General features: G+C 55.1%; 5 protein-coding genes across 5 annotated transcripts; 2 read left to right on the plus strand and 3 right to left on the minus strand.

The window, feature by feature from the left end:
* Positions 1-98: 98 nt before the first annotated feature.
* On the minus strand, positions 99-2,947 carry BESB_002510 (putative axonemal dynein light chain p33; the record flags this gene model as incomplete). Its single annotated transcript, XM_029359006.1, has 8 exons — positions 99-206; positions 553-601; positions 1,121-1,200; positions 1,336-1,456; positions 1,760-1,817; positions 1,919-2,054; positions 2,188-2,430; positions 2,903-2,947. 8 exons carry the CDS (start codon positions 2,945-2,947, stop codon positions 99-101), a joined length of 840 nt encoding a protein of 279 aa, XP_029221919.1.
* Positions 2,948-8,093: 5,146 nt separating this feature from the next.
* Positions 8,094-10,931, plus strand: BESB_002520 (uncharacterized protein; the record flags this gene model as incomplete). The annotated part of the gene is made up of 4 exons (XM_029359007.1): positions 8,094-8,290; positions 8,575-9,005; positions 9,405-10,414; positions 10,809-10,931. The coding sequence occupies 4 exons, from the start codon at positions 8,094-8,096 to the stop codon at positions 10,929-10,931; spliced, it is 1,761 nt and encodes a 586-aa protein (XP_029221920.1).
* Positions 10,932-11,765: 834 nt separating this feature from the next.
* Positions 11,766-15,384, minus strand: BESB_002530 (uncharacterized protein; the record flags this gene model as incomplete). The annotated part of the gene is made up of 3 exons (XM_029359008.1): positions 11,766-11,795; positions 12,195-12,370; positions 12,861-15,384. 3 exons carry the CDS (start codon positions 15,382-15,384, stop codon positions 11,766-11,768), a joined length of 2,730 nt encoding a protein of 909 aa, XP_029221921.1.
* Positions 15,385-18,580: 3,196 nt separating this feature from the next.
* On the minus strand, positions 18,581-22,349 carry BESB_002540 (uncharacterized protein; the record flags this gene model as incomplete). Its single annotated transcript, XM_029359009.1, has 5 exons — positions 18,581-19,163; positions 19,719-19,883; positions 20,699-20,879; positions 21,483-21,580; positions 22,153-22,349. 5 exons carry the CDS (start codon positions 22,347-22,349, stop codon positions 18,581-18,583), a joined length of 1,224 nt encoding a protein of 407 aa, XP_029221922.1.
* A 2,217-nt stretch (positions 22,350-24,566) lies between these two features.
* Positions 24,567-24,920, plus strand: BESB_002550 (peptidylprolyl isomerase; the record flags this gene model as incomplete). Its single annotated transcript, XM_029359010.1, has 1 exon — positions 24,567-24,920. One exon carries the CDS (start codon positions 24,567-24,569, stop codon positions 24,918-24,920), a length of 354 nt encoding a protein of 117 aa, XP_029221923.1.
* Between the last annotated feature and the right edge of the window lie 196 nt (positions 24,921-25,116).

The raw sequence follows: 25,116 nt of genomic DNA on the forward strand, positions 1-25,116 counted from the left end.
GCATCCGTCGATAAAGCAGCCCAGAATAAACATCGCGGAGGTCGCGCGTTGGGCACGTCCGTATACAGCAACAAGTGGGCTTCACGGTGTATGTGAGTTCATTTTCTCTGATACTGCGGAGAACCACCCGCGGATTTGCCGCTGCTGCTCTGCGTGCTGAGCAGGACATTCTCTTGGAATGCGAGTTGCTGGTTGAGAAACTCGACCTGTTAAGCAAGTCATAGGGAGACGGTGAAAAGTTACATGGCAGACAGCGAGCAAAAAAACGTCCAGGCATTCGATCACGGAGAGAACGCGAAATGACGAGAGTAAAGCAGGGAAGACAGGCGCGAGTCTGTCTCACTCCCTACGAGCACTCGCCGGCGACTGCCACTTCGCTTGCGGAATTGGACAGTATGCTTGGACTTGAGGACTTCGACGCGCAAGCCCATCCGTATGGCACTGAGCAGCAGTGGAATCTCTTGTTCCGAGGCGACGGAGCAGAAGCACTGTCGAGGCTTTGCAGTGAGAAACATGCACGCATTCTATCTGGGCGTTTGGGGCGGCCCTCACCTCAGCGCGATGCTTCGCTCGCAGCACCTGAAGTTTAGAAGACTCTCGCCTGCAACGCTCAAACACACCTCCTGTATACACATTTTCACGCAAGTCGCTATCAACGTCACGTGTGATTGTCAGTCAACGCGGGCAGCAGCAAGCTTCGCATGTGGCTTTTGCCCCTGTCTAGGAGCCGCTTGTCTGTTTGTGAGCATGATGAGACGTCGCGTTCCCCCTACCAGTTCGAGTTTCATGCTAACCAAGTTTTACCACACTACAGCTGCCTGGTTATCCTAGAGGTACTAATTCCGCGCTTGAAGATGTTGAAAGCTTCTAATTTAGAGCTCCGAGTTAGGCCGTCTTGTCAGCTACATACTCCGACGTTCAAGGTCAGGTACAGTGCCGTGGAACACAGTGTGTGCGTGCGACTCAAGCCGATTTCTGTAATTCTTCAAAGAGTTGAGATGGGTGGATGTTTTCTCAAGCATTTGCTCTCACCAACCGATGTCCATCCTCTTTTGGCTTCTGCCCATACCCTCCACGGCCACGTAGCCAAACTTCACGGAGGAAATGGGGCGGAACTCACGCTTCCATGGCTTCCGCTTGTCGTTTGAGGCCAGCCGCTTTGGCACGCAGACGGGCATTTTCCTCTTCAAGGGCTGCGATCTTTTAATTGCAGAAATGCCGGGCGGGCCGGTCCCATGACACTTTGGTTGCAATCACAGCCTTTTCGCAGCTTCTAGACTCGAAAGGCATGATGTAATTCAGTTCCGTGCTGCCACCAGTGTGGCCGGAGCTTACGCGCTGTTCACGGTCTCCGACAGCAAACTCGCTTTGGAGTTGCTTGCGTAAAGAGAAGTTGACGGATGCTTCTGAAAGTGCCTCATAAGCAGCTATCGTCATACGCGCTTCTTCTTTCAGTCTGACACACGGAGAAAACGTTTACGAGAGAAGATACAGCAGGTACAGAGGCGTGCCATCAGAGGACGCGAAAGGTTACGAAATCCTCACAACGCGCCTGAGCCACACACCTCGAAGATATTAACAGGGACGTCCAGGGTTAGGCGAGAGAGCGGTCTAAATCCAGAATTTTCTGCCTCAGTCGTCATCAAGGCGATGTTACGCATCGCTCCAAATGGGTGTCTGCCGTCCAACGGAATATAGCACTGCAGTTGGAAATTGAGGAACTCAATTCCACAAAGCAGCGGAAGAGGGACTAGCTCACCTAAGCAGCAGCAATGCTCTTTCTGGACCCTGAATGGCGATATGACGAATTAGTTCATCTGTGCACAAGGGTATGGAGCGTCATACAAGGGGACGTCGTCGTGGATTACTATTTTCAGTTTTGTTGCTTCTCTGGGTGGCAGCGCTCCACTAGTCTCACCGAAGCACTGGAGGACGAGTTCGTATCGTATGGGGCAAATTCCGGTTTCGCTGGCGCGCCTCCGTAGAAGTTCTTCGTCCAAGTCCTCCTGCGTCTTCAACACGTCCAGGCGATCTGCCGGAGCCGTGCTAATGTGCTGACGCCGCCCAACACAAACCACAGATCTCAATCCAGACATCTGTACTATGGAAACGTTCCAACGGGGAAAGCTTCCTGACGAAGAACAGCGCTGAGAGGAAAGGCTACTTGGGCGATGTACGTCTCCTCACTTGAGTAAACAGAGTGCCGCCCTCGACCCATCTTAATGGAGGAAAGAGCGTGTCGAGGACTGCATCAACAGAAGGTCCTCCTTCATGAGATTCATTGAAGGTTTTCTCGAGCTGCCGAGCTATTCGGCTTCCGCCTGCTGGGCCGTCGCTAAGATCCAGATAAGTCGTGGAGCTGGCGTTGCGCCGTGGTTGGAGCTGTACGTTAACTGGTGCAGGGCAGGACTCTGGCTGGCAGTACCGGACCTGTGAAGCGTCATCAAAAGCAATGCTGTGAGTGCTACGGAGCGTTCACTGTTGAGGATCCTCTAAAAGGGGGTCCGGGTTCTTTCACAATGTCTGTCGCAAGCATGCCCGTGCTACATCCGCGTTTCAAACAGACCAAAAGTTTCCTCCCCGTCCTCAAACGAAATAGACTGGATAGCATCTGCCAGCGTCTGGGGTTGCTCTAGGATGTGTTCTTCCGCATGGCGCGCCTGTTTGTAGGCCGACCGTGACACGTGAAAAAGTGAATGCGACCGAGAAAGGGTCCTAGACGGGTCACGCTTTTCATTCAGCCTTGTGGCCTGCTGCACATTGCTGGGCTCTGTGGGCTTACTGAAGCCGCACAATACCATTATTTGGTTAATACAGTGCGCCCTTTCTGTATTCGGTGGGCAACGCTTGGCAACGGCTGTTTACTCTTCCAGGGTGAGACCGGATAGCATTTACTCCTCACCAGCGTTGGCCGAGGCGGAGAATCGTAGACTAGGGTTGACGCCATTCCACTTGAAGTTGCACGCGGGGACGCATCGGAGGATGCCCCCGTCGTAGCAGGAGAAGACATCAAAGGCTGCTGCTGCATTTTACCTCGCACCGCCACTATTTCTGGTTTGGTAGTGGAACAAAGAGTGTGCTCGCATACGCTTCCGCCCTCTCTCTGCGGAGGGGCCGAAGGAACACAGGACAACAGCAGACACGCCGCATCCGACTTGGATTTAGCGGTGTTGGAAAACCAATTATCTCGGGAAAAGAGGTGCAAATTAGAAGGGCATCGGCCGTCGTTGTGACGCAAGCCACAACGGCAAAAGCTTTGGATGACTACAGCATGCGAAGGGAGGGGAAAAAACTTGGTAGATTCGCACAAAAAAGGTCATCAAAGGGAACCCTTCCACCGGTGCCACTGTATCAAAGAAACTCGCTTCGGGACCGCGGCTTTGGTGTTACCCAGTTGCCAGTAGCGGACCAGTGCCAGCGCACGTTTTGCTGGGCGTGATGTGACGCATGGTACGGCGAGAAACTCCCCACACAGATACGTTACGCAGTTTCTTTCTGAACCATAAACGCCGTGGGGGGTTGTCTGAGGCCTCGGAGTATTCCCTGCTCAATTACTTACCACGATTCCAATCAACCAGACACGCCGATTTAAGGTACAGTCCGTACCAACCCATACAGACGAAGCACAGGAGTGAGCTCGCTAGTCTCTCTTCGTTATTACGGAAACCCACATTTTTTGAGAAGCTAGGGGTGACGTGGAAGAGCGACAAATAAGCTGCGGAGTCCACATTGTCTCTCGCATTGCTCTTTTTCTAACTCCCTGGCGGCACCACTGACGTGGTTCCGGTAGTCCCACTTGCGGAGGACACGAATTACTCAAACAGGATCAGGTTTACTGTGTGTGACCCTTGACGCTCAGCTGACGCTGACCGTGGCGTGATGCCTCAGAGGTCGGCAGAAAAGTAGCGATACAATGGAGTGGCACGGTCACACGCTGCCGAGCGCGCCTCACCCTTGCAACGTGCCCCACAGAGACGCGGACAATGATCACTCTGACATGGCCGTACGCAGTATCTTTGCAAGGCAGACAAAACTATCCCCTTTCTCTACCGGATTACAGCAGACTCGCATGTATCCGTGCGCCTACAGCGACAAAATGAGATTCCAATTCCAAGTCCCCTAGCGCGGCTGAAATTGTCGCAGAATGAAAAAGATCACTCGGCACTAACAGAGTACGCGCGTGGTCGCGTTGAAATGCATGCTCGTGATTTGGGTTGAAAAGGAGGACAACTGTTCAGTGGGCTATGCCTATTTCTGGTAGGTGTACATGGCTCCGATAAGATTGCCGCTAGTGACATGCTACTACTGACGATCCCATCACGCGCGCAGGAAGGCAGCATAGGCCGACAACAGAACAAGCGGCCTCGAAAGTTAACGGGAGGAAATAGAAGTAGAAATCGGAATTGTAGTTACTAGAGCCAGTTGACGTGTAAGCAGTTGCCTCTCGTCGGAAATTGGCTGGAAGGCCACTTACCAATACAGAGCCTCGGACAGGCTTTGGTGTTTGCTAGAACGACTCTACAGACGAGCCTTGTAGCGCAGGGGGCAGCTTCTATAGAGAGATATTCTACATCGCGTACAGGGATACCCGTCGTCAGACCTAGATTTTTCGGCAATGGCTTCGCGTGGATAACAGAATGTAGCTTTTCTCCCAGGGGACGGGGACCCGTGGGAGCCAGTGGCGCCCGTGTCGACAGGAGAAGCAGTGCCGTTGCTGCCAGACACTCTAGTTAAACAACTTGCCTAGACCTGGCCAGTGTGTTATTCATTCAAGGTAGGCCCGCTTGAAATTTAATGGGTAGGTATGAAAGTACTGGCCCATCGTTTTCACCGCATCGCTTACGGTTAGTAGACGGCGTACCACCAAGTTGGCCCCTGACAGTCTATGGGGCCGCTTCACATTGGAAATAGGTATCCAGACTCTGTTGGTCACGCTCTTGTTGACGAGAAAACGACATCAGACTTGAGTGGAATCAAGCAATTTCACGGTCGCGCCCAACACTGCATAGCGGGTGTCGATGAAAGTTACCTCAGGGCTGTGCCTGCGTCCCGCAGCGGGCGTATGGCTAATTTACTACGAGCACACCGGGCAAACGCGGGAACGTGGGTCCATATTTCCGTGCAGAACAGCAAGCCGGGCTCACTTCTTCTGACTCATCAAAGTTTCACTTAGCGGCGAAGGAAAACGAAGAAGGCCTGTCCAATCATTTTGTGTCTAAACAATGTTGATTCTGTCCCCGCTTGGCACTTTTGTCCCGACAGATTCATAGAGTTCCCTATTCAACAATACCACTTTCCCCTTCCGCAAGTTGCTATTGCTTATAAAACTCTACATTTCAACGAGTCCTGAGCTGGGCGTTGATTGCACTGGCAGCCCCCCTCGTCTTGACCAGAACCATCCATGGCCAACGAACTGCAGAGTAAGCGGTCCGCCTGGGCGAGACTCGCTATGCTTTTCATCGGCGGATTCGCGATTGGCATCTGCGTCTACGCTTTCCAGGAACGTTATTCCAGTGACGACAAAGAGCCAGTGCGACCATCCCCCCTACTTTCTCGATTACGAGGAATCAAGGATGTGTCCGATGCGGGTGTGCAATCTAGTCTCGGCAGTGTGTCGGCACCGGATGCGATGGAGCCCGATCAAACTCGTCCGAGTATTCCTTCAATACTAACTGACCAGTATTTCATGAATAAAGATAAGCTCACAATATCTGTTGTGGCTGCTTCGCACAGATATGACAACGCCACGGATTTACACCTTTTCGGTCCGGCCACTCCGGCTGCAGACGCTGCAGTGGCCGTAGCCGCTTCTGCCGCGTCAGCCTTTCCTTGGAGCGTTTGGAACAGCACATTATGGAATGCGCAAGTGCCGACTAATTCAGAGGAACAAGAAGGAAGTCTTCGAATCGTAGCTATGTCCATTGAGGACGGTTCCGCAGAAGAACGTGAGGATTCTACGAAACCGCACGGAGGATGACCCTGCCAGAGATCTTGACGTTTTCCTGTAGACCATGTCCGGCTCCCGAAAAAGCCGAAATCGCCAGAATCATATACGTATACATACGCGTACATTTATGCGGTTTTTTACAGCGTCCACCTTTGTACCGCGTTTTCTCGCTGACACAAGGAATGGGGACTCGTACTTCGTACCAACGAAATACGTGGTATTGCAGCGTGAACGCCTCACCACAGGAGCCATCTAGCCATGTCTGTTTATCGTTCCGAGGATGAATATGCTTCTGGTCAATCTTGACTCGGTCAAACCGCGGGTTGACAGGGGGTACCGCCAACCTGCACAGTTACACGTGTATAACTGTAATAACCAGGACACGATCCGGCAGTCCATGGGAAGAAAGCACGCTGGGCTAACATGGAGCCAACTGGTATGGAGTGTCGTTCCCGTGCAGTGGCTCGCATTCTTCCCCATTGCAGGAGCTGAACTTCTAGTCACAAGCCTGCTATGACTTGTGCAGTGTCACGCAGAGCGCCGCACCTGCTGCAGCACGAGTAAGGCGGTTAGTCAAATAATACAAATGAACACAGTTCGATTGATATTAGTGCTCTTTCCACTTCAGTCTTGCCGTCGTGTATTTGATCCCTCGTGGGTGACATGGCGCGTCCGGCCAATACACGATGCATAACACAGAATTCCTGTGGTTTGTTCTCAATCCTCGGGTTGAAAAAACAGGCGCCACTGAGGGTAATGCTCTTTAAAGTATTTTGTGGAGCTCGCTGTGCTGCCACCTCTTCGGGGTTTGCCAACCAATTGTGTTGAACCCACCATGGATGTCTTTGCTGTGCGGGGTTAGCGATCGTCTACGCTCCAAGATTTTCGCTCAACCGCCCTCCCTGCCTATTTGGGGGGTGAGGGGCAAGGTCACATTTGCTGTCGTAAAGAAGTTCAGCCGCACTGCTTCGTTCTCTTGAAAAGGACATTATTTGTACAGAAAGGTGCGGTCGGCCCCGCGGCAATGACGGGCGCAGTCTGACAGCATTCACACTCTGAGGGTTGGAAGAGATCACGCAATATTTCACTAGCTCGGTGTGCTGGTGCGCATGCGCCGGGTGTGTGCGCTTTCACTAATAATGCCACATCACTTCCTCCAGCTTGGCACGTTAGCGATACCCAGCAAGATGCGAAATCTGCAGAATCTTAGCCGTTGACCTCTTCCTCCGTCCTTGGACAGACCCCCTTGCAGTGAACGGCGAGCCGGACACGCGACAGCCAGCGATCCAGAGAAAAGTCTCTCTTGCCAGCAAATTAAATATCACCGCAGACGAAGATAGTGACTGGCAATGTCTTGCTGCGAGCATAAAATAAAATATTAATAACTTCCTTCTGCCTCGACTCTCGTTCGACAGTCGCTCCTTTCTGTCCCCGCGGAAGTAGGGTAACTACCCCCCGTCCAACCAAACCAGGGTTTTCTGCCCTTTCTTCGCGAGGAAGTATGGAACCGTTGAGTACCAAGCCGGGAGCGCTCCCTCGAGGACATGTGAGGGAGAGTCTTCAGTGTAGCGCACCCTAAGCTGCCCCAGAAGTTGTTTTTTCTTTTCGTATTTTCGGTCTTGAGAATTCAAATTCTTTCTGTCCGGCCAAGTCGTGCGGCTAGTCTCTTTGCGCCACTAGCGCAACTAGCCAACTCAATGGCTTACCCTGCCTGTCCTGAACCGCCTCGCTCAAGGCGGGCACAGGCAGACATCTACATTTCGATGCTAAGGGAGTTTCGCTTTTCTGTATATTAGACAAGCTGATAATCCGTTTTCTAAGAGGGAGGGAAGGAAGTCTCCGTCCGCGTGCTGGCCTTTTCCTCTGTTGTGTGCCTCATTCTTGGCGGGGTAACACGCAATTCCCGGGCGCTGGGTCACCTCGAGTCAAACCTCCATCGCGATCGCCGGGTCAGCGCTGCAGTCGATTTTACCACACGTCTGCATCAGAGACACTGTTGCGATACAATGTCTTTTTTGGTTGTGCAAATCCCATCTTTTTCTCCGCGACGGATACGCCATGGCCGCGCCCTTCTACCGAGACTTTGAGAGGCGCAGCAGTCATCTAGTGCCGAGAAAGAACAACATTGGCGAAACGTTCCGCGAAGATGGCAAATCATGTACAGCGCTTTTCACAAGGGGAGACCCATGTCAATGCTTGCGGCGGAAAATGCTGTAGGGGACGGGAAATCCTCCAGCAGCCAGACATCGTTGGACAGATTCTCTCATGCCTCCCGTGGCGCGAGAGACGTCGACTAGCAGCTGTGTGCGCGTCGTGGCAGCAGGCGGCGGAGAACGCCATTTGGTACGTACGTTTTCTTATGCAGGAAAAACTGTCGCTGCCGGAGTCACCAGTTCATTTGCTTCTGTCACCGGTATTGCACTGCAATACCCTAAGCGAACCGCAGTGCATTCGCGTTTTCTACGTACGCACCGGCCTGGCGGACGACTGTGGCGCATCCGCGCCTCCACAATACCCCGCCGTGTACCGCCGCAGCTCGTCACCTGGCGGCGGGATTACGTTTACCTGAAACTGTACAACGTTGATTTGGGCTCTCGTGCGTCTTTCGGCTTCCCTTATGCCTACAGCTGGACAGACCTCGACTTGACGTTCGCTGATGCGACTACAGCTGTCACCAGCTTGGCCCGCTCAGCAAGGCGTGCCCGCCTGCCCGCCTCTACACTAGAAGTAATCGGAAGGCATAAGCAGAACCCCTTTGCCTTCAGCTTTGCAAGCAGTCCGCCGCCTTTCAGGTGGATTCAGACCCTACAGTTATCCGTCTACTCGAGCGAAGAGGCGGCGGCCGTCGTCTCCCAGTTGCTGTTTCATACAGTTGAAACGCGAAATGCTCCTTGCTCACCCAAAATCCCAAGTCAAACACAGTTTCCGGATCCTCCCGGTGCCTTTGGAGAGCCCTCCTTTCAAGAGACACAGGGAGCCGGCGCGCTGATGCCTGGTCTTCGACGGCTTGATATCTACCGTGGCATTGGAGCAAGAGGCGCCGGCGTCTTTCAGATAGGTAAGAGAGGACCTGACGGGACTGCGACCAAATGCCTACAGTTTCCGCGTCTCTCCCTTTCTAAAAATAGAGGTAGATTTTAAAAGAGAACCCAGGGGCGGCTGGGGGGAAGGGGGGGATAGTGGGCTTTTCGGATCCGGTTTGTTCACACAGCTGCGACGTCGTTGAGCGTCATCGGCTCCCCCGCAAGCACAGGCTGATCGCAGAAACAGTGCACGAACCTGTGAACCACCTTCCCCTCCCGACTGGCGACATCCCAGTTTTCATCCTTCTTCCCAGAAAACGGGTTCTGGCGTGTCGGGCGACCCACAAGAGAGTTTGGGCGCTCCGGGCAGGTGTGCGACGCTGGAAACTGAATGGTATTCTTGTCTGCAAACGCGTGCCTATTTTGCGCACCAGACACTCCTCTCCACATATTGGAGACCCTTCCGTCCTCTTTTCCGCCGGATCCCAGCTGGTGTCGGTACAACGGCAGCGTGTGCTGTTCGTCGGCGTTCAGTGAACTCGGTGCGACGATATGGCCGTCGCCATGCTTCTCTTCGACAAGCACTGCAGAGGATTCATCTGCGACTCCTCGAGACTTGTCTCCGTCGTACTCGTGCGCCGTTGATCCCACCGCATCCCAGGAGGCTGCCAGGGTGTCATTGCTCCCTTCAGCAGCGTCCCCCTCGTTGCCGCACTCCGGGTTCGGACCCCCGCATGGCTTCCGGCTGCCAGCTGCAGCTCTTCGACTGGATGCGGAGTTCATTGAGTCCTCCCTAACACACCCTCTTAGCCCTTCAAGTCTGCGCCCCAAACCGCAAGTTGCCGAGAGTCTAGCGTCTGCAGCACCTCGCGCTGCACTTTCTGCGGATCTTGTGCCTTGCGGCTTGGCACGGCTGGCGTCGCTCGAGTGCTTGGTCGTGGAGACACCCCTACCAGCTGCTTTGATGCGGGGCCTGAGGGGGCGGCTGCCGCGACTTCGGCATCTGAGCGTGACGCAGGTCATGCATTGCGGTCGCCGGCCTGCGGCAAGGAGTGGAAGTGAAGCCACTACAATCGCAGAGGCGCCACCGCAGTTTGAAACTCTGAGCGTGCTCCGTGAGGTCCTTGAGACCCTCCCGAGCAACCAGCTACAGACCTTGTGTGTATCGTTTGCATGCGTCTCGGCACCCGAATACTATTTCGCCCGCTGCTGGCAGGACCGCGACGCGAACGAGGCTGATCATCACGGTAGTGCCCTCCAAGATCACGCCGGTCCTTGGGAGCCTCTGATTGAGCGGGTCAACCAAGCCCTTCAATACGAGGGCGCCGCATGGAGGCAAAACGCTTCACGACGAACTACCCTGCAAGGGATACTCGAGGAAGATGGCGACGAGGTCGTGGATCTGCTGACAGAGTTCCAGGCTGCGAGTCTGGAAACAATCTGGGTAGGCAAAAAGAGAATCGCTTTTTTGCTTCCATACAGGCACCGACGTACTGCAATCCGAATCCATGTAGTTAAACCTGGTCGCCACGCAGTGGAGGCACCCCTCCATGGAGGCAGGGCTCCTTTTACGTGTGCGCACATCAATATATATAAATATATATATGCACCCTCTGTGTGTACTTTTTTGGGTAAGGTCTGTAGCACATGGACTCATCATCAGTCTTCTAGGAGCTGTAATGGCTTACGTTCTTCGGTTTCAGTGGACCTGAACGGCCATGTACACGAGTATCAGGGATTCTCCATGCCGTGTGGTGGTGACTGCAGCTCGCTATGCAGATATGAATAGTGAGAGCCGGTTGCGGATGTTTGTGTCTTCATGCCGTTCTTGTTCGCAGCTCCCGGATACCGCGGTGTCGTATGCGACCCTCCAGCGATTCCTGACGCAGTGCACGAAACTCAGCTCGTGGCATGTGCCTGGTTGGGCTGCCCTTCTGAGTGCCATGGCCCCGGTGCCGTAGGAGCCATCCGAAAACCCACCTCAGGTTTCCTGAGCATTGACGCTCAGACGCTCCCTTCGCAAAGCGTGGGGAGTGGAGTGCGGCACCAGTGAATGCGCGGCACCAGTTACTGTGCGGCACAAACTATGCCTCTCTAACATTTTGTAGGGTTCCGTTTATTGCACCAGTTTCTCTTTCCGTGACGGTGCCCAGAGTGAGAGGGAATTTGAGTGGTTTCATCTGACGCTGCAACAGATGGTGCGTGTCCAGGAGTGGTTGGGAAGTATAGTGACACACGATAGAGCGTATTTCTTTCAACCGGTACAGCTTCGCTATTTTCAGTTGGGGGTTGTTGGTCCGTCTTTGCATCAAGAGTCCGTTCCGAGGCAGTGTCTCAGGTCGAGCGTCACTCTATAGCGCCGAGAGGCTTTTGAACCGGCGTTCATGAATTGAAGTTCTGGCGTCTTCAACACGAGTATGGCCAAAAAAGAGCAAGAGAAAAATGACAGTCTTGATATGCAATTGTGAGAAGAAAAGCAGTCAAACACGGGGGCGTTAGTAGGTAACACGTTGACAGGAGGGCGAATCTTTTTTCAGTCAGAACACGCGTGCTAGCTAGGGACAGCAACAGGGGATTATGCAGCGAGGTTAAAAGCAAAACACGGAAATCAATTGTGAAGATTGACCGAATACAAGCTAGTATAAGAAGCGCTTGCTGCCCCTAAAGCGAATAATACAGAGGTTATCACGTTCCCTATACATACGCAATACTCTTCGCTCTGCCAAGGGTACACAGTGGAGAAAGGAGCCGTCACCATATTGGTCTCGGGTGTTTTTCTCGCTTGCGGGAAAAAATCACGATGAAACAGGGATCGGCATCTCGTTCTGCACGCACAAACAAGCAGGGAACAGGCTGGGTGCATGGCTAGTCCATAAGATGGCATTCGACTGGTAAACCCCATGCGTAGTTGTTCCTGCGTGTGCCAGCGGTGCTCTGCGCTCCGCAGCCTTCTGTGAAATGGGGAATTCTGGTCTTACATGCTTGCGTGACTACCACAAGAATAATATGCATGGGGACCCTAAATCCCGAGCAGGAGAAGCAGTTGAAGTGGATCCCCCGGCTCTACCGTTTTCTGTGTCGGGCATCTCATGAAGGAGAGGACTTTCGCACAGACTCTATGACAGCGTGCTCGCCATCATGCAGAGGCTGCGTAGCGCAACATACAAATCTGCTCCAGTAATACCTCTCGTTCCACTCCGAGCGGCGCTCTATGCTCCACTTACTGCCACCCGAACCTCGATATTTGCCATCAGAAGCGCCTCTGGCTCTTCGGCGTCGTTTTCAGGGTGATAGCATGCGAACATAACTGCGAAAGTGCCCTCCTCTTCTCCAGCGTCAAGTCGGCTCCGGTAAACAGATGGTGGTGGTGAGACATATTCAGTCGCAACGGCGACTGAGTCTGAAGAGCAGAAATACACGTGAAAGTGAACCAATGGACGACACACGAAAGCGATGTGTCCGAATCGTTTCAGATAGGCCTCACTTTACCGTGGCCGGAGGGGAGACAATCTAGTCTGAGAGGCGAAACGCAGACACTCAAAGCAGGGGTATCTGGCTGCAGTTACAAACCATATAGGAGAAGATATGGCCTGCGCACTCATATCAAAAAGACCATACACGAGATTGAGTTTATGTTCGGCCTTGCTCAAGACATACAACAAATGCTGAACCCCCCTTCCTGCGCATCCTATTGCTCTTGATGCCACGCAGTATGCCACATTGTGTGTCACGTTTGCACGTGCTCCTTTGCCCGTCGGTACTACTCAGGGCTATGCGCCAGGGAGGCCCTATGTCGGGAGAACGAATACAGCGGCCTTTGGTTTCCGTAAACGGGACCTTATATATACAAAACGAAAAGACTGAAAGGCCTCGCCTTGCTTCGTCCTTACCACGTTTCACGGGATGGGACGCCGATACCGGGACTTCTCCAACAACAATGGCATCCTGGGTCCTGTCTCTGCTTTCGCCGCTGGCGCTGCTCTCTCCCTTCGCGTCAAACTCTTTGGCAAGCGACCGGAATTCCTTTGGTCTCTTTCTCCTGTTGACGGGAGCAAAGATGGCGCTGATCTCGTCTTTCTCAGCCGCTGCTTCAAGGTTGACTACCGCTGCCTTCCGTTTCGCCGCATCGGCCTCGGGGTCATCCTCGCCTTCTTCAGGATGCGACTGTCGGCGCGCTGCCACCGGCATGGGTGCAATAGGAGTTGCGGCGGCGGCAACATCGTCGTCGCCAGCATTCTCGACTTCTATCGAACCTTCAGCGTCTGCAACGGCGTCTGCTGCGGGCTGTTGAGCCCTTGTCGCTTCTTCCATTTCCTGTACCTCTCCCTGCCGGGTGCCTGCAAAGTGTGTGCCTTGGGGCACGCGATATCGCTGGAGGTGGTTTAATTGGTCTCTCGCTCTTCCGAAGTCCTCTGTCTCTAGCTCAGGCATTTGGATGGGCGCGTACGTTACTATATCCACTTTGCACGCAGGGCATATTGAGGGTAGGAAAAGGGGCTCTGACCGGTCACGGCGTTCCATTTGAGCGACGATTGCCGCCATAAACTGGTCAAACACGGATGGGCTGAAGCTGATTCCTTCTTTGGTGATCGTCGCTGACGGTCTGGCCTCCGCATTGACTTCTCCGGAAGTGTCTGCGGGCGAGCCTGCTTGAGGGTCAACGACAGAGTTCGTCGTCTGCGTCGCTACCGAGGCATCCACCGCGGGTGCTGCCTGTGGGGAAGCAGGCGGCTTCTTTCGAAGGAAATCTGCTTCTGGCCTCTCGCTTCGGGCTTCGGTCTGGCTCGAGCGCGCCACGCTACTTACTCTGGGATTCACGGGGGCGTCGACGCTAACGGAATTCTCTGGTTCCTTTTCGGGCCGTCCTCCGGCAGCGGCCGGCCGGGTCGGCGGCGGCCCGAAGGCTTCGAGAGGCCCCCCCGCGAGCGGTGCTGTTTGCCGCTCCACACTAGGAGAGTTGGGCGACTTCTGAGCGGCGGAGTGTCCGCGTGGTGCCTCTGCATCTCTTCCCAGCTCAGGGGCTCCCGGATCAGACAGTGTCTGCGGAAGTGCCTGGTAGTACTCGTGGGACTCACTTCCCCCTCCGCCTCGTCCAGGGCGCCGTGGAGGCGGGTATGGCCGCTCGGGCACAGGAGAAGGCAACGGAGGGTTTTCTTCGCCAGGAGGGGTCGGTGCCGGCGGAGGGAGCGGCACGGGAGTCGGGTTCGAAGGATATGGCGACGGGTAAGGCGTCTGCGGCGGCGGATACGGGTAGTAGGGGGGATATCCGGGGTAGGGGTAGGGAGAGGTGGGTGGGGCGGGGTACGGGTTTCGAGGATATCCAGGTTGCGGCTGGGGCGCGGGTCTTCGCGGAGGGATAGGAGGCACAGGGGCGGGGTTCGGGGTCTGAGGAGGAGGAGGCGGATACGGCTGGGACGGGAGTGGATACGGGTACGTAGGGGGGTATCCTGGGTATCCGCCGGGGGGAATCGGACGCGGCCGAGGGGGATAATAAGGGGGATATGGATAGTAGGGCGGAGGCGTCGGCGCTGGCGAAGTTGGCAGAGGGGTGGGGTATGGCGAGGGAGGAGCGGGCTGCTCTGGCGCCGGCTCGCGGGGGCGACTGGGATTAGGAAAGTAGTCCGGGACTCCAGGTACGTTCACCGGGAAAGCAATGGTGAGGGGAGACAGAGAAGGCGATGTGATTGGAAGCGTAATGGGAATCGTCACAGGAGCGGTTACGGTGGTACCTACTGGCAGCGTAATTGGGTGGCGCACAGTCCCGCCAGGGTTCACTGGAGAAGCAGCGGGAGGAGGAGGATATGGACTTTGCGGCGGGTGTGGCTGCAACGGAGGGTGACCCGGAGGGGGCGATTGCCATGAACCAGGGTCGGTCGGATTCCTTCCGAGCGCAGTAAGAAGCTGCATATCGGAGAACAACTGTGAAGGAGAGGCCGCGTCAAACGGCTCCGGGGCCGGTGGCTGAGGGGGGACCAGTGCCTGCGAAGGTGACTCCGCCTCTGTAGAAGGGGCGAAAGCAGGCGCATCGTACCGCTGCTCTGCGGGCGCTGCAGGGACCGCTGGGGCGGACCGCTCTGCATTTGCGCTGTCAGGACTTCCGTAGGCTGGTACAGGAACCCGCGGCTGGTGGTAGTTGTCATAATAGTAGGAATAACCAAAATGAGGCGGCGCGGACATCCCCGGTTCTTCACCTGGCATCTCGGCGCTTCCCGCTGCGCCTGGAGAGGTCTGAATTCGCCGCATCTTTGAACCGCTCACCGGAACAGGAGGATACACGTCAGGCAGCTTTCGGTTTCTTGACGAAATATTCGAAGGCGGCAGAACTCTCAATGCGCGGCAAGTGAAAGAGCCGTCGGGCGTGAAGAGATCCACGAAGACCGATGACGAAGGACGCATCGTGATCGAGGCCGTCATAATCTGGGAAACCGAGCGAGGCTGAGGACCCTAAGACACGCGGAATACGCAGACAAAAACTCAATTGTCTGAACGTAGGATGTGAACCCTGTTCCCGTCAGTTGCCTTGTGTGGGGCATGGACCAGAGAGTCCGGCACAGATTTCTGCCAAGTCTAACATTGCGTCATGGTACTATCTATGTTTGTCCAGCATCCATCCGCACGGCCGAAGAATGGATGTTTAAGGACTATAAAGACCAGAAGTTCTGTAATACAGCCATCACGCTGTTGCCTGCGTGTGTTCAACGCTTGTCTCCGATGCCGTGTGTGTTTGTGGGCTCTTTCCTGCTGTTGGCGCTACCAGCCCCCGTTCGAACAACCGATCCCGGAGAGTTCGTTTTCGTTGTTCCCGTATTTTCTAGGAGCATGCCGGCGCATCCATCAGGATGCCTTGCACGCAAGAGGCATGCGCATCACGGGGTCGAAATACCTTCCGGCACCTCATATATGTTGAGCCTGGGACGAACACGTAGGAACTAACGTAGTTTTGGTGTGTCAGACACACATAGCAGAACACTGCAGACTCCAGAGTTCACCTTCCTGTCAATCTCACCGCTTCCCTCACTTGGACGCCCGGACTCTTTGCTTCCACCTTAGCAACGGCGAACGCTAGTGCGTGCTCGTTGGAGCTGATGGCTTCTTCATGCTGAGGCTCCTCTTCATGCAAGCTTTCCTGAGCAAGGCTCCCATACTTCTGTGTTGTTAGCGCAGCAAGGAACATGCCTACGCTCATCAGAGCAAAGGCTCTCTTTCTCCGTCCCTCCCGGAGGGCAGGTAGCAGACGGCGTGGCCGCATCATCGCCATTTGGTGGTGGACGCAGCTGCAGCTGAGGTGGTTATGTATCCTGACCCTTGTTCTTTTGGGAATAAACGATGGGCTTCACTCGTTTGGAAACGGGCGCACACGGAACATACCACTGGGTGGGAAAGTCTGCGCCTTCCAGCGCTCTCCAAAGAAAAATACTCTGGCAGTTTGCTTCGCGCTTGCAGTAGGTGACTCAAAAACTCTGGATACAGCGCGTACACGTGAGAGGCATAGAGGTTACATACACATATAACGCCAGTGACTGGAACATATCATGTAGTGACATACAGTGAACCGCGCCAATCACGATTGACTGAGCATATTCAGAACAGAAAAGGAACGACCACCTGGCCTTCCCCCGTTTTTCAGACTCAACAGAAAACCGACTTGCAGTTCTGCCTTTGAGAACACGACGAACAAAACTAACACGAGACGTCTTCTCTGGAAAAGGTGTCTTCCGTTGCGACACGTAGGCAGACGACGAAAAACCACGGAAATATGCTTTACGCAACTTCCCGTTGGATTTGTCGAATTCACAACTTCCCGGTGGATTAGTCGAATTCACAACTTCCCGGTGGATTAGTCGAATTCACAGCCGGCTGGCTCTTCTTTGGGAAGAAATGACAAAACAAATAGTTCTGAGTTTTTAAGTATATCTGCAACAGCCCCCGATTGGAGCCGAAATCTCCAGTTCGCGTAAGTCCAGAGAGCAAGAGTCCGCAAAAAGTAGACGCTCCCTGACACGAGGCATTCAGATGGCACCCGACGCCCCCCGAAGATCACAAAAAACTTCTCGAAGGCGGAAGTAGATTGGGATGTGGAAAAACGGATACCAACTCGATGTCAGGAGAGAGACAGCCACAGACAGCCGAGGGATGTCAACGCTCAAAATCACTAGCTGTGGAACTTAATGCCCTCCCAGGAATATTTCGTTCCTCATACGGGATACGCGAATCTATACTTGTCACTTAGACAACTTATCATATGTCTAGTGGCGATATGCCATGAGCTGGTTAGTTGGAATTGCACTGCGGTTCGGATTGCTGAGAACATAGAAGCACGAAGCATGATCCAGAACGCTGAGAATATGTTGACAGAAAGCGGTGAAGTTGCACAGCTGCGTCGATCCGTTTTCGGGAACCTGAGAACGAAAACCAAGCCTGTTCCGGGCCACGCAATAAGTGAACCAGAGATGAAAGCCGCACGTGTCTTTCAGTGTGCCCTACGCAGCGGCTTCGTCAAGTGCCACACCCCAAAGAATCCCATCGCGTTCAACACTTTTTATCTCCCTGGTGTGTTCCCTAAGTGGATGCGCAGGAAAAGGATACAAACATCCCTGCTGTGTACAGAACAGCACGGCAGAGACGCTTTCCGCATTCAGGCGTATCTATTCTGTCAGCACGAGGCCTCCAGTCCTGATGCCATTTTATCCGGAGCCTTGCGTGAGAGCCGCGCCATAATCTATGCATGCTCACCTCCGAGCAAACATTCTTTCTGTCGTACGCGGCTTTTCCAGGAGATAGTGTGTACGTGCTGTAGAGAATCAGCGCAGCGTTCAGCTTCCCAGCGAAATACAGCTGCCTCACAGGCGCATCTCTCTGTTCAAACGACCCGAAACCCCTGCTGCGATTTCCTTAGGTTTGTAAAAGGCAATTTGCGAGTTTCGACCAGCAAGGATGTCTCCTTACAAGATCATAGAGGTCTCTTGGTGGTTCAGGCACTCGTATTTGAATCTGTACAAGAGCGGTGAATACATACAGACACGACTGCGGATATGATCCTGGTCGTGATTCATACCATGCGATGCAAACAGCCACGCATGTGGCAAGCGTCTGCACCATCAGATCCGTGCTACTTGCCTACGGAGCTCTCGCAGACGGCAGACTCTCCATAGACGCCACCCGCCGTCGGGTCGTTGCGTTTCTAAGAGCTCGAACTGAGTCTTGGTTTCGCGCTGAGGCGGCGCTCGAATCAGACTCAGTTCCCGTGACGCCTTTCCTCTGGCACAAAATACTTCAGTCACCGTAGTCAGACCGGAAAAACCTGGTTGTCTTCACAATATGAAGAAGCATGGCATGCAAACAACACCAACGCTACACGGGCCGGGCGGCCGCTCGACTCTGTTTAACGTGACTCTTTCGCCGAGCGTCTCAGCGTGGCACCAAAACTGGGAATAGGCGCAGGGCGGATAGCAAGGAACGAACAATTCGCCTTCGCTTCCGAGCACGACCGGTTGCAGCACTTTATCATTGAAGCGCGGAGGAAGGTCCTTCGCATTCCACGCGGGCTGCGGCTGTACAGACAGCTGCCGCCCAGCCCGGCAGCAACTCCCCGCGCGAGTTTCGTTGTCCGTCATACAAGCAGTTCCTCCGTCGACCGCTGCCGTCCCTGTGGACTTTGTTCACGCAGCAGCTGCAGTTCGAGGGCAGGAAGGAACGGCGTTCTTACCACGGTGGAGATGGTGAAGGAGCCGCTAGCGGATTCAACCTCATTTCGCCGGATTCCAGCTTCCCTTCGGCGCGAGCCCTCGGGTGCCACGTCACTGCCCCCACTCGACAAGAAACACCAAATCATTCGCGCCCCGTTTACAAAGTGATTCGCCTGGCTCTCCGCCGACCTCCAAAACGCCACGCGGCCTGGCCAGGAAACTCGTGCAGTTTCTGGCGGCTCCAGGTCCTCTGCTTCACCGCCACCGCTACCCCTCTCGCGGTCGCTGAAGCGACTTCCACCGAACGCGTCTTCTGACCCGCCGAAAGCCGCGGACTGAGCGTGACGGAGAGAGGCGCCGCCGCGGCGCCCACCGGTCGCACTCTGCGAGTCGCCCTCGCGGTCGTTGTCATCCGCGCGAGGCTGGTCTGACGACCCGCTCCCTCCCTCCGCCTGCGGCACACCCGGTGCGGCCTCCGGCGGCGCGAGCAGTGCCCCCACCGACTCCCTGAGCGACAAGCAACCCAAAAAAAACGCACTCGGGGAAGCAACTGAAGGCCGGCTCCTGCGGACGACGCAGACAAAAAGAGGGGGATCGCAGATCAGGCAGGCTGGCGGCACCACGGCTACCTTCGGGTCGATATCGATCGCCCGCAGTCCCGGAGACGGCCTCTGCCTAAACGATTTGTTCGTCCAGCAGCCCTGATTTCGAAACGCAGACCCCAAGACATCGTATGCGCATGCCAGGGGATGCTCAAGGCAGGTGCGCAAAGCCGCAATGAAGCAGGATGAACAGCGGAAGAATGCCGCGCGAAACAGAGTCACGATGCAGGAGGCTGCAAACGTGTTTAAAAGTACTACTCAAAGAAAGTAGCTTACGCGGAAAACTGGTTCCGAACGCTGCACCGAAGATTAGAACGAAGGCGCGTCGCGCCACTGCGGCCCGAACTCTACCGCTTGACGCGTCGTGTGAGGAGCATCAACCACCAGACGCTCAAAGTTCAACGCGTCCCTACGGCGTTACTCGTGTGTGGCGTGCGCGAATTCCTCACGCGCCGCTTACCGTCTCTGCCTGACGGCTAGGCAGATCAGCTGCAGCGTCACGAAGTTGTAGGCGACAAAGAGGGAGAGAAGGAGGATCTCAAGCGCGTCCAAAGAGGTCATAGAAATGAGAGTAAGATCGAGCAGAAGAATGCCAATGAGAATGCCTGTGTTGATGCACGTGCACCTGCAACGCAGACCACACAAGCGGAAACAGGTTGTCACGCCGAAAGCTCTCCTTTCGAAAATCAGTCGCACCGGATACAGTAATAGTCTAGATAACGGGTGACCTGCCCCCAGACGTCGACCGTCCGCAGCCTTCCTCCTTCCTGGGGATCGAGGGCGCCGCAGAAAGGCCTCCGAGGCACGACGCTGTGAGAGTCGCTGGCTGACCGCGTGAAACTATTGCGCACGCACGCAGCTTCGACTCTCCCTTGTGCGAAAAACCCCCAACTCCATGTCTCCACTTCCACACATGCCAATCTCAAGACGCCTCGAGGCGAGAGATAGTGTAGCTTCCAGAGACGCCTCTAAGAGACCGCCGCGACCCCCAATAAGGTCTATGGCGGTCCCGCTGGGCTACCGGCAAATTTCTCTAATCAGATGCGCGTACAGAGATGTCTACGCTTGCGACGTGCGCGCTGGCCTACGCCGAGCTGGACTGCGGCCCAACTTTGCATTCGGCACCCGTCAACGCTGACTCGCTGCATACCACGGGAGCGAAGATTATCTGATGCGTAGCTCCGTTCTCACAATCAGACACTATCTCGTCTCAGGGATCATCTTAAAGTACGATGATACGCATCACACTCGCATATGACTAGTCGTTTTCTCTCGCTGTGATACGACGAGCGAGAATCGGAATCTACATATTACGCCTAGAGCGTTACCGAGGGCGAGTGATCTTAGTCGTGTTAGGTGCGCACATTCAACACTTTTCGCTGCCGCAAGCAGTGCCGTGGTGGGTGGCCCCTTCGCCCTGCATTGGTCGCGCCTGCTTACACCCCTGAGCATAACGGCGGGTCGTCGGCGTCGTCTTCATCGTCCTGTAGCAACCGACCGAGCGAGGCGAGGAGCTGCTCCTGAAGCGCCGCCGTCGCACCGTTGACTCCGCTCCCGGATGAGCCTCTGCCGACGCGGCGCTGCGGCGGAAACGCCTCGTCGCCCTCCACTCCAGCGCGGCCTGGTGACGACAAAATAGGAAGACAGAGCCGACAAAGTCTCCGCGCGCAGAACTGAACGAGCCAAAGCGCCATCGGTCCCCCCTTCCCCCCCCACCCTCCCCCGCCTCCCAGAGACGCTGAGTACGCCGCATGCAGCCGGCAGACTGAGCACGCGCGCGCCACTGCCCAGGCAAACGGCACAGCACAGGAACCGGTCACGGGCGCGCAGAGCAAAGACATGACGAGAAGCCGCCGCGGTGAGAGAGATGCTCGTGCACGCCTCCACGACCGAGTCATAGGGCACTTTATCTCGTTTGAGCCGCATGCCGCCGCTGAACGGGAGTGTACTCTAGCCCACAGCCCTCCTCAGCTTGACGAACACGCCATCGCGGAGCATCGCTTTGCAACAAAACTACTCCTACCAGCATTCCGCAACGAAACATATCCTACCGACAAACAATCAGAGGCTGACACGCAAGTGAAGCAGCTGAACATGGCCAGCTCGTGGTGCGTAGGGGCCCAAGAACAACTAAAATGCACCGCACAACGAATCCCGAGCTTCCTGCAGCGTCTCCCCAAGCCCCGAGGCCATGAGACCAACATCAGGACGTGAAATCGCGTACCTGTTTTGCATATCGAGCATTGACTCGGGCTCGGGGCTCGCTGGCCTAACAGACGCGAGCGAAAGGCCGCCAGCTGCTGGCGTCGCCGATATGTCGACCTGCAGCGCAGTGGATAGAACGAGAGGCGAAAACACTCCATACGCAGGTCGATTAAAGAGAGAAAAACAGGGGAGAGAAACGTACCTGATAGAAAGAAAACAAGTAGGAAAAAGCAGCGGCGCCCAGAGACTGCCTGTCGATTAGATACGTATATATATATATATATATATATATATGAATCATATGACGGTATGTATGTATGTAGATCACACGATACGGTGCACTGCATACAAATGTAGGTCCTGATATACGCATCTATTGGGCAGTCTACATCCATTCGCGGCCCCTTTACTCCTGCCGGTCTATAAGAATCTGTATATACATACATACATATAAATATATGCATATATGTATATACATATGTTTATGTCCTCGTATATATGATGCACCACTGTGTATCTGCACGTCTCCGCTACATTCGTATTGAAGACTTCAGACTTTGTACAGGCTTGCTGAGAGTGTCGGCTCGTGATGGAGCTGAAACCACGAGCCCGTTTGGTTCAAAGTGTCTCGACGGCTGCTTCTTGTCAGGGCTGTCGCTCAGGGACGCAGAGAGCGGAGCCGGACTTACCAGCACCTGCGGTGTACGACGGCGAAGCACTGCGAGCAGCAAGGCAGCAGGTCGCGAGTGAGCCGCCCATCCTTCCTACTCCTCTTGACGCCTTCCAGGCAAATGAAGCACGTGCGTCTCGCAGCTTCTGCGGGCGCGGTCAAGGGCCGCTGCGAGCCTGACGCTTTCCGCGTGGCGGCCAGCGCTGCGGCGGACATTTTCCTGGCCCAACCGCACCTTCAAAGAGGCTCAGGAAATTTGATCCCCGCCAGAGACGCCGCCGCCACAGACCCCAGGTAGCGCGACAGAGCTGCCTCTCCACTGCGGAGTCTGTCGCAAATCCAGAGACGTGCACGCGGCGCCCGATTCCACACTTCGTGCGCCACGCAGACGCATGCCAAAAATGAAGCGCCGTGCGCGCAGTGCTTCTCAGGCGCCCTGAGCGCGCGGCTGCGTATACAGGAGGTACGGAAGGGAGACTGAAAACCCATCCACACCCGCCCCGAAACGACTCATAGACACAGACAGGTGTGCACCGCACATCCCACGCAGGCATGAATGAATCGCGCGACGACGAAGATGCGCTCCTCTTGACCTAGATCCATGTGCATTCATGCCGTGAAATCGACTACATGGCGTCCACGTTTTTTTGACAGCGCAAGGCGAGTCTTGCCAGCGTGCGGCGCTCATCATCCAGCGCCGCCGTCAAGTCTGTCCCTCGCAGGCGAAGGAAGCAGCTAGGAGCGCCTTTCCACGTTTTCCGGTGCCGGCCCGTCTTTCGCTGAGCATCGGCGAACTCCTGCGTATGTGTGCCACCTCCTGACCAGCCTCTTGACAGCCGGCAGACGCCTTCTCCAAAACTGTGCTTCTCCTTGCCAGCCTCGAGGCGTCCGTTTCCGGATTCTCTTGACCCCACGCGCCAGCCCAGGACACAAAGAAGACTGTAGGGGCGTCCCTGGATCAGCCGCCTGCGGCCTCTCGCGCCGCCGGGCCCGAAATAACTCGTTTTCCTTCGAAGCTCTGCCGGCGGCACTACAGCCAGTGAGAAAAGTTCGTCCCGCGAGATTTCCGCCCTGGGATCTACCCCGGCAGCCGCTTTTCGTGAGCTGAGTGGGATGCGAGCTCCCCAGAACGGCACGCAGGGCGGCCTCAAGTGTGTTCAAGGGATGGCGATTCCGCGCGCGCAACAAAGGACTGCGCCGAGAGAGGAAAATAAGCAAGTTGCGCGTAGCAAGCCAGCAACACTCCGAAGACCAACAGAAAGACGACACGCCGAAACCGAACAGGCGCAGAGGACAAAGGCGTGAGGCCAGTCAGGGAAAAAACCGCCGAAGGAGTGCACCGAAGGGATGCGCCGAAGAAACGCGGGCTCCTGGGCACTGAGCTCTACTGACCTCAACCAAGATGGAAATACGTCAGCTGCGTTTTTTCCGGTGTCTCGGCTCAAAGAGGTACCACCATGTACAGACAGGCAGACGCATGTTTGACGGCTTTTACGTTTGGAATAAATCGGTCCGGAAGGAGGGCTGGAAAGCTGTCTCTCAGCCAGATGACATCCATGAGTCTATTCACCAGAAAACGAAGAAGTAGAAGGGCCGGACAGCGGTGGCAATATCGGGGGTAGGAAAGGCAGTGGAACTGTACTAGTTATGAACACAAACACCGGTGAAGTGTTACGGTTGTTGAAGGAAACCGCGCGTCGCAAGCCTAGTGAGCCTGACAAAGACGCTGAGCGCCTTACCGCACCGGCAGCAAAAAAAGGCAAACTCGACTGCGGCACTCGATCAGCTAAAGGACGCTCAGAATAGCAAAAGGCAAGGGCGAACAACCACGCCGAAAGCGGTGAATTTATCTGCGTGCGCCCCCAAGGTGACCGAACTCACGAAGACAAGCGAATCACTGCGCGGTCCATACGCATGCGCGCTTACTGAGGATGCACACGCGTTCTCGCACGCCGTGACAAACAATTCGGCACCCATCCACCACTTGAAACGGGGCATCTGCTGAGTTGCCGCCATTTGTTTGCTCGTACGACTTTTGCGGACTCGTTGATGATAACGCATGCGCTGGGTTATATCGGGTGTTGACTGCGCCATTGAACACTCTCACCTTCGTGGTTGCCGATTACCAGACAACCAGGTTCACCCAGCACACCTCAGGTTTTGTCGTCGAGCATCCTGTTCACTTTTGTGTCTGATTTTTTCCCGTGTGTGCTCCGCGTAACTTCGGCCGTCGTTTGTCCTGTTCCGGGCATTTCGCGAACCGAGGATCCCCCTTTCGCCGTTATTTTGGCGTCGCTGTCTGAACTTGCACCGAAGACAGGAGTTTTGCTGGGGCAGAACGAGAGGAAGAAGACCACGTTTTTTGCCAGGCGCGTGAGTGTTCATTTTGGAGCGGCTCTTCACCGCCACGTTGTGTTGGTAGCACCGGTCAGGATGTCTGGTTCGCCACCCGATCAGGTGCGCTGCATGCACGTGCTGATAAAGCACAACGGGTCAAGAAATCCGGTTTCTCGCCGCACCAACCAGCCTGTTACTAAGTCCAAAGACCAGGCCCGGGCTGAATTGCAGGCTATTCAGGCCAGTGGCCTTTCTCCTGAGAACTTCACGCAGTTTGCAAGTCAATACAGCGACTGTGGCTCGTTTCAGAGAGGGGGCGACCTGGGCTTTTTCACACGAGGAATGATGCAAAAGCCATTCGAAGACGCGTCATTCGCTTTGCAGGTTGGGGAAATTAGTGGCATTGTTGACACTGATTCGGGCTTGCATATTATTTTCAGAATCGCATGAGCTGCGCAGTGGATATTGCACGCAGCGTGCGGATAGAAGTGTTTTCTTTCGCTGTAACCCTGACTCAAAGGAAGATTGCGGCTGGTCGTGTAGAGAGACAGTGAACAAGCTGTAGAGTGCGTTATATCCCATACTCGTGGGTTGCGATTGTGGTCCGTGGTCGCGTCGGTTGACTGCGTTCAGTGTCGCCCACCGT

This window comes from Besnoitia besnoiti, chromosome I (genome assembly GCF_002563875.1).
Source record: "Besnoitia besnoiti strain Bb-Ger1 chromosome I, whole genome shotgun sequence".
Lineage (NCBI taxonomy): Eukaryota > Apicomplexa > Conoidasida > Eucoccidiorida > Sarcocystidae > Besnoitia > Besnoitia besnoiti.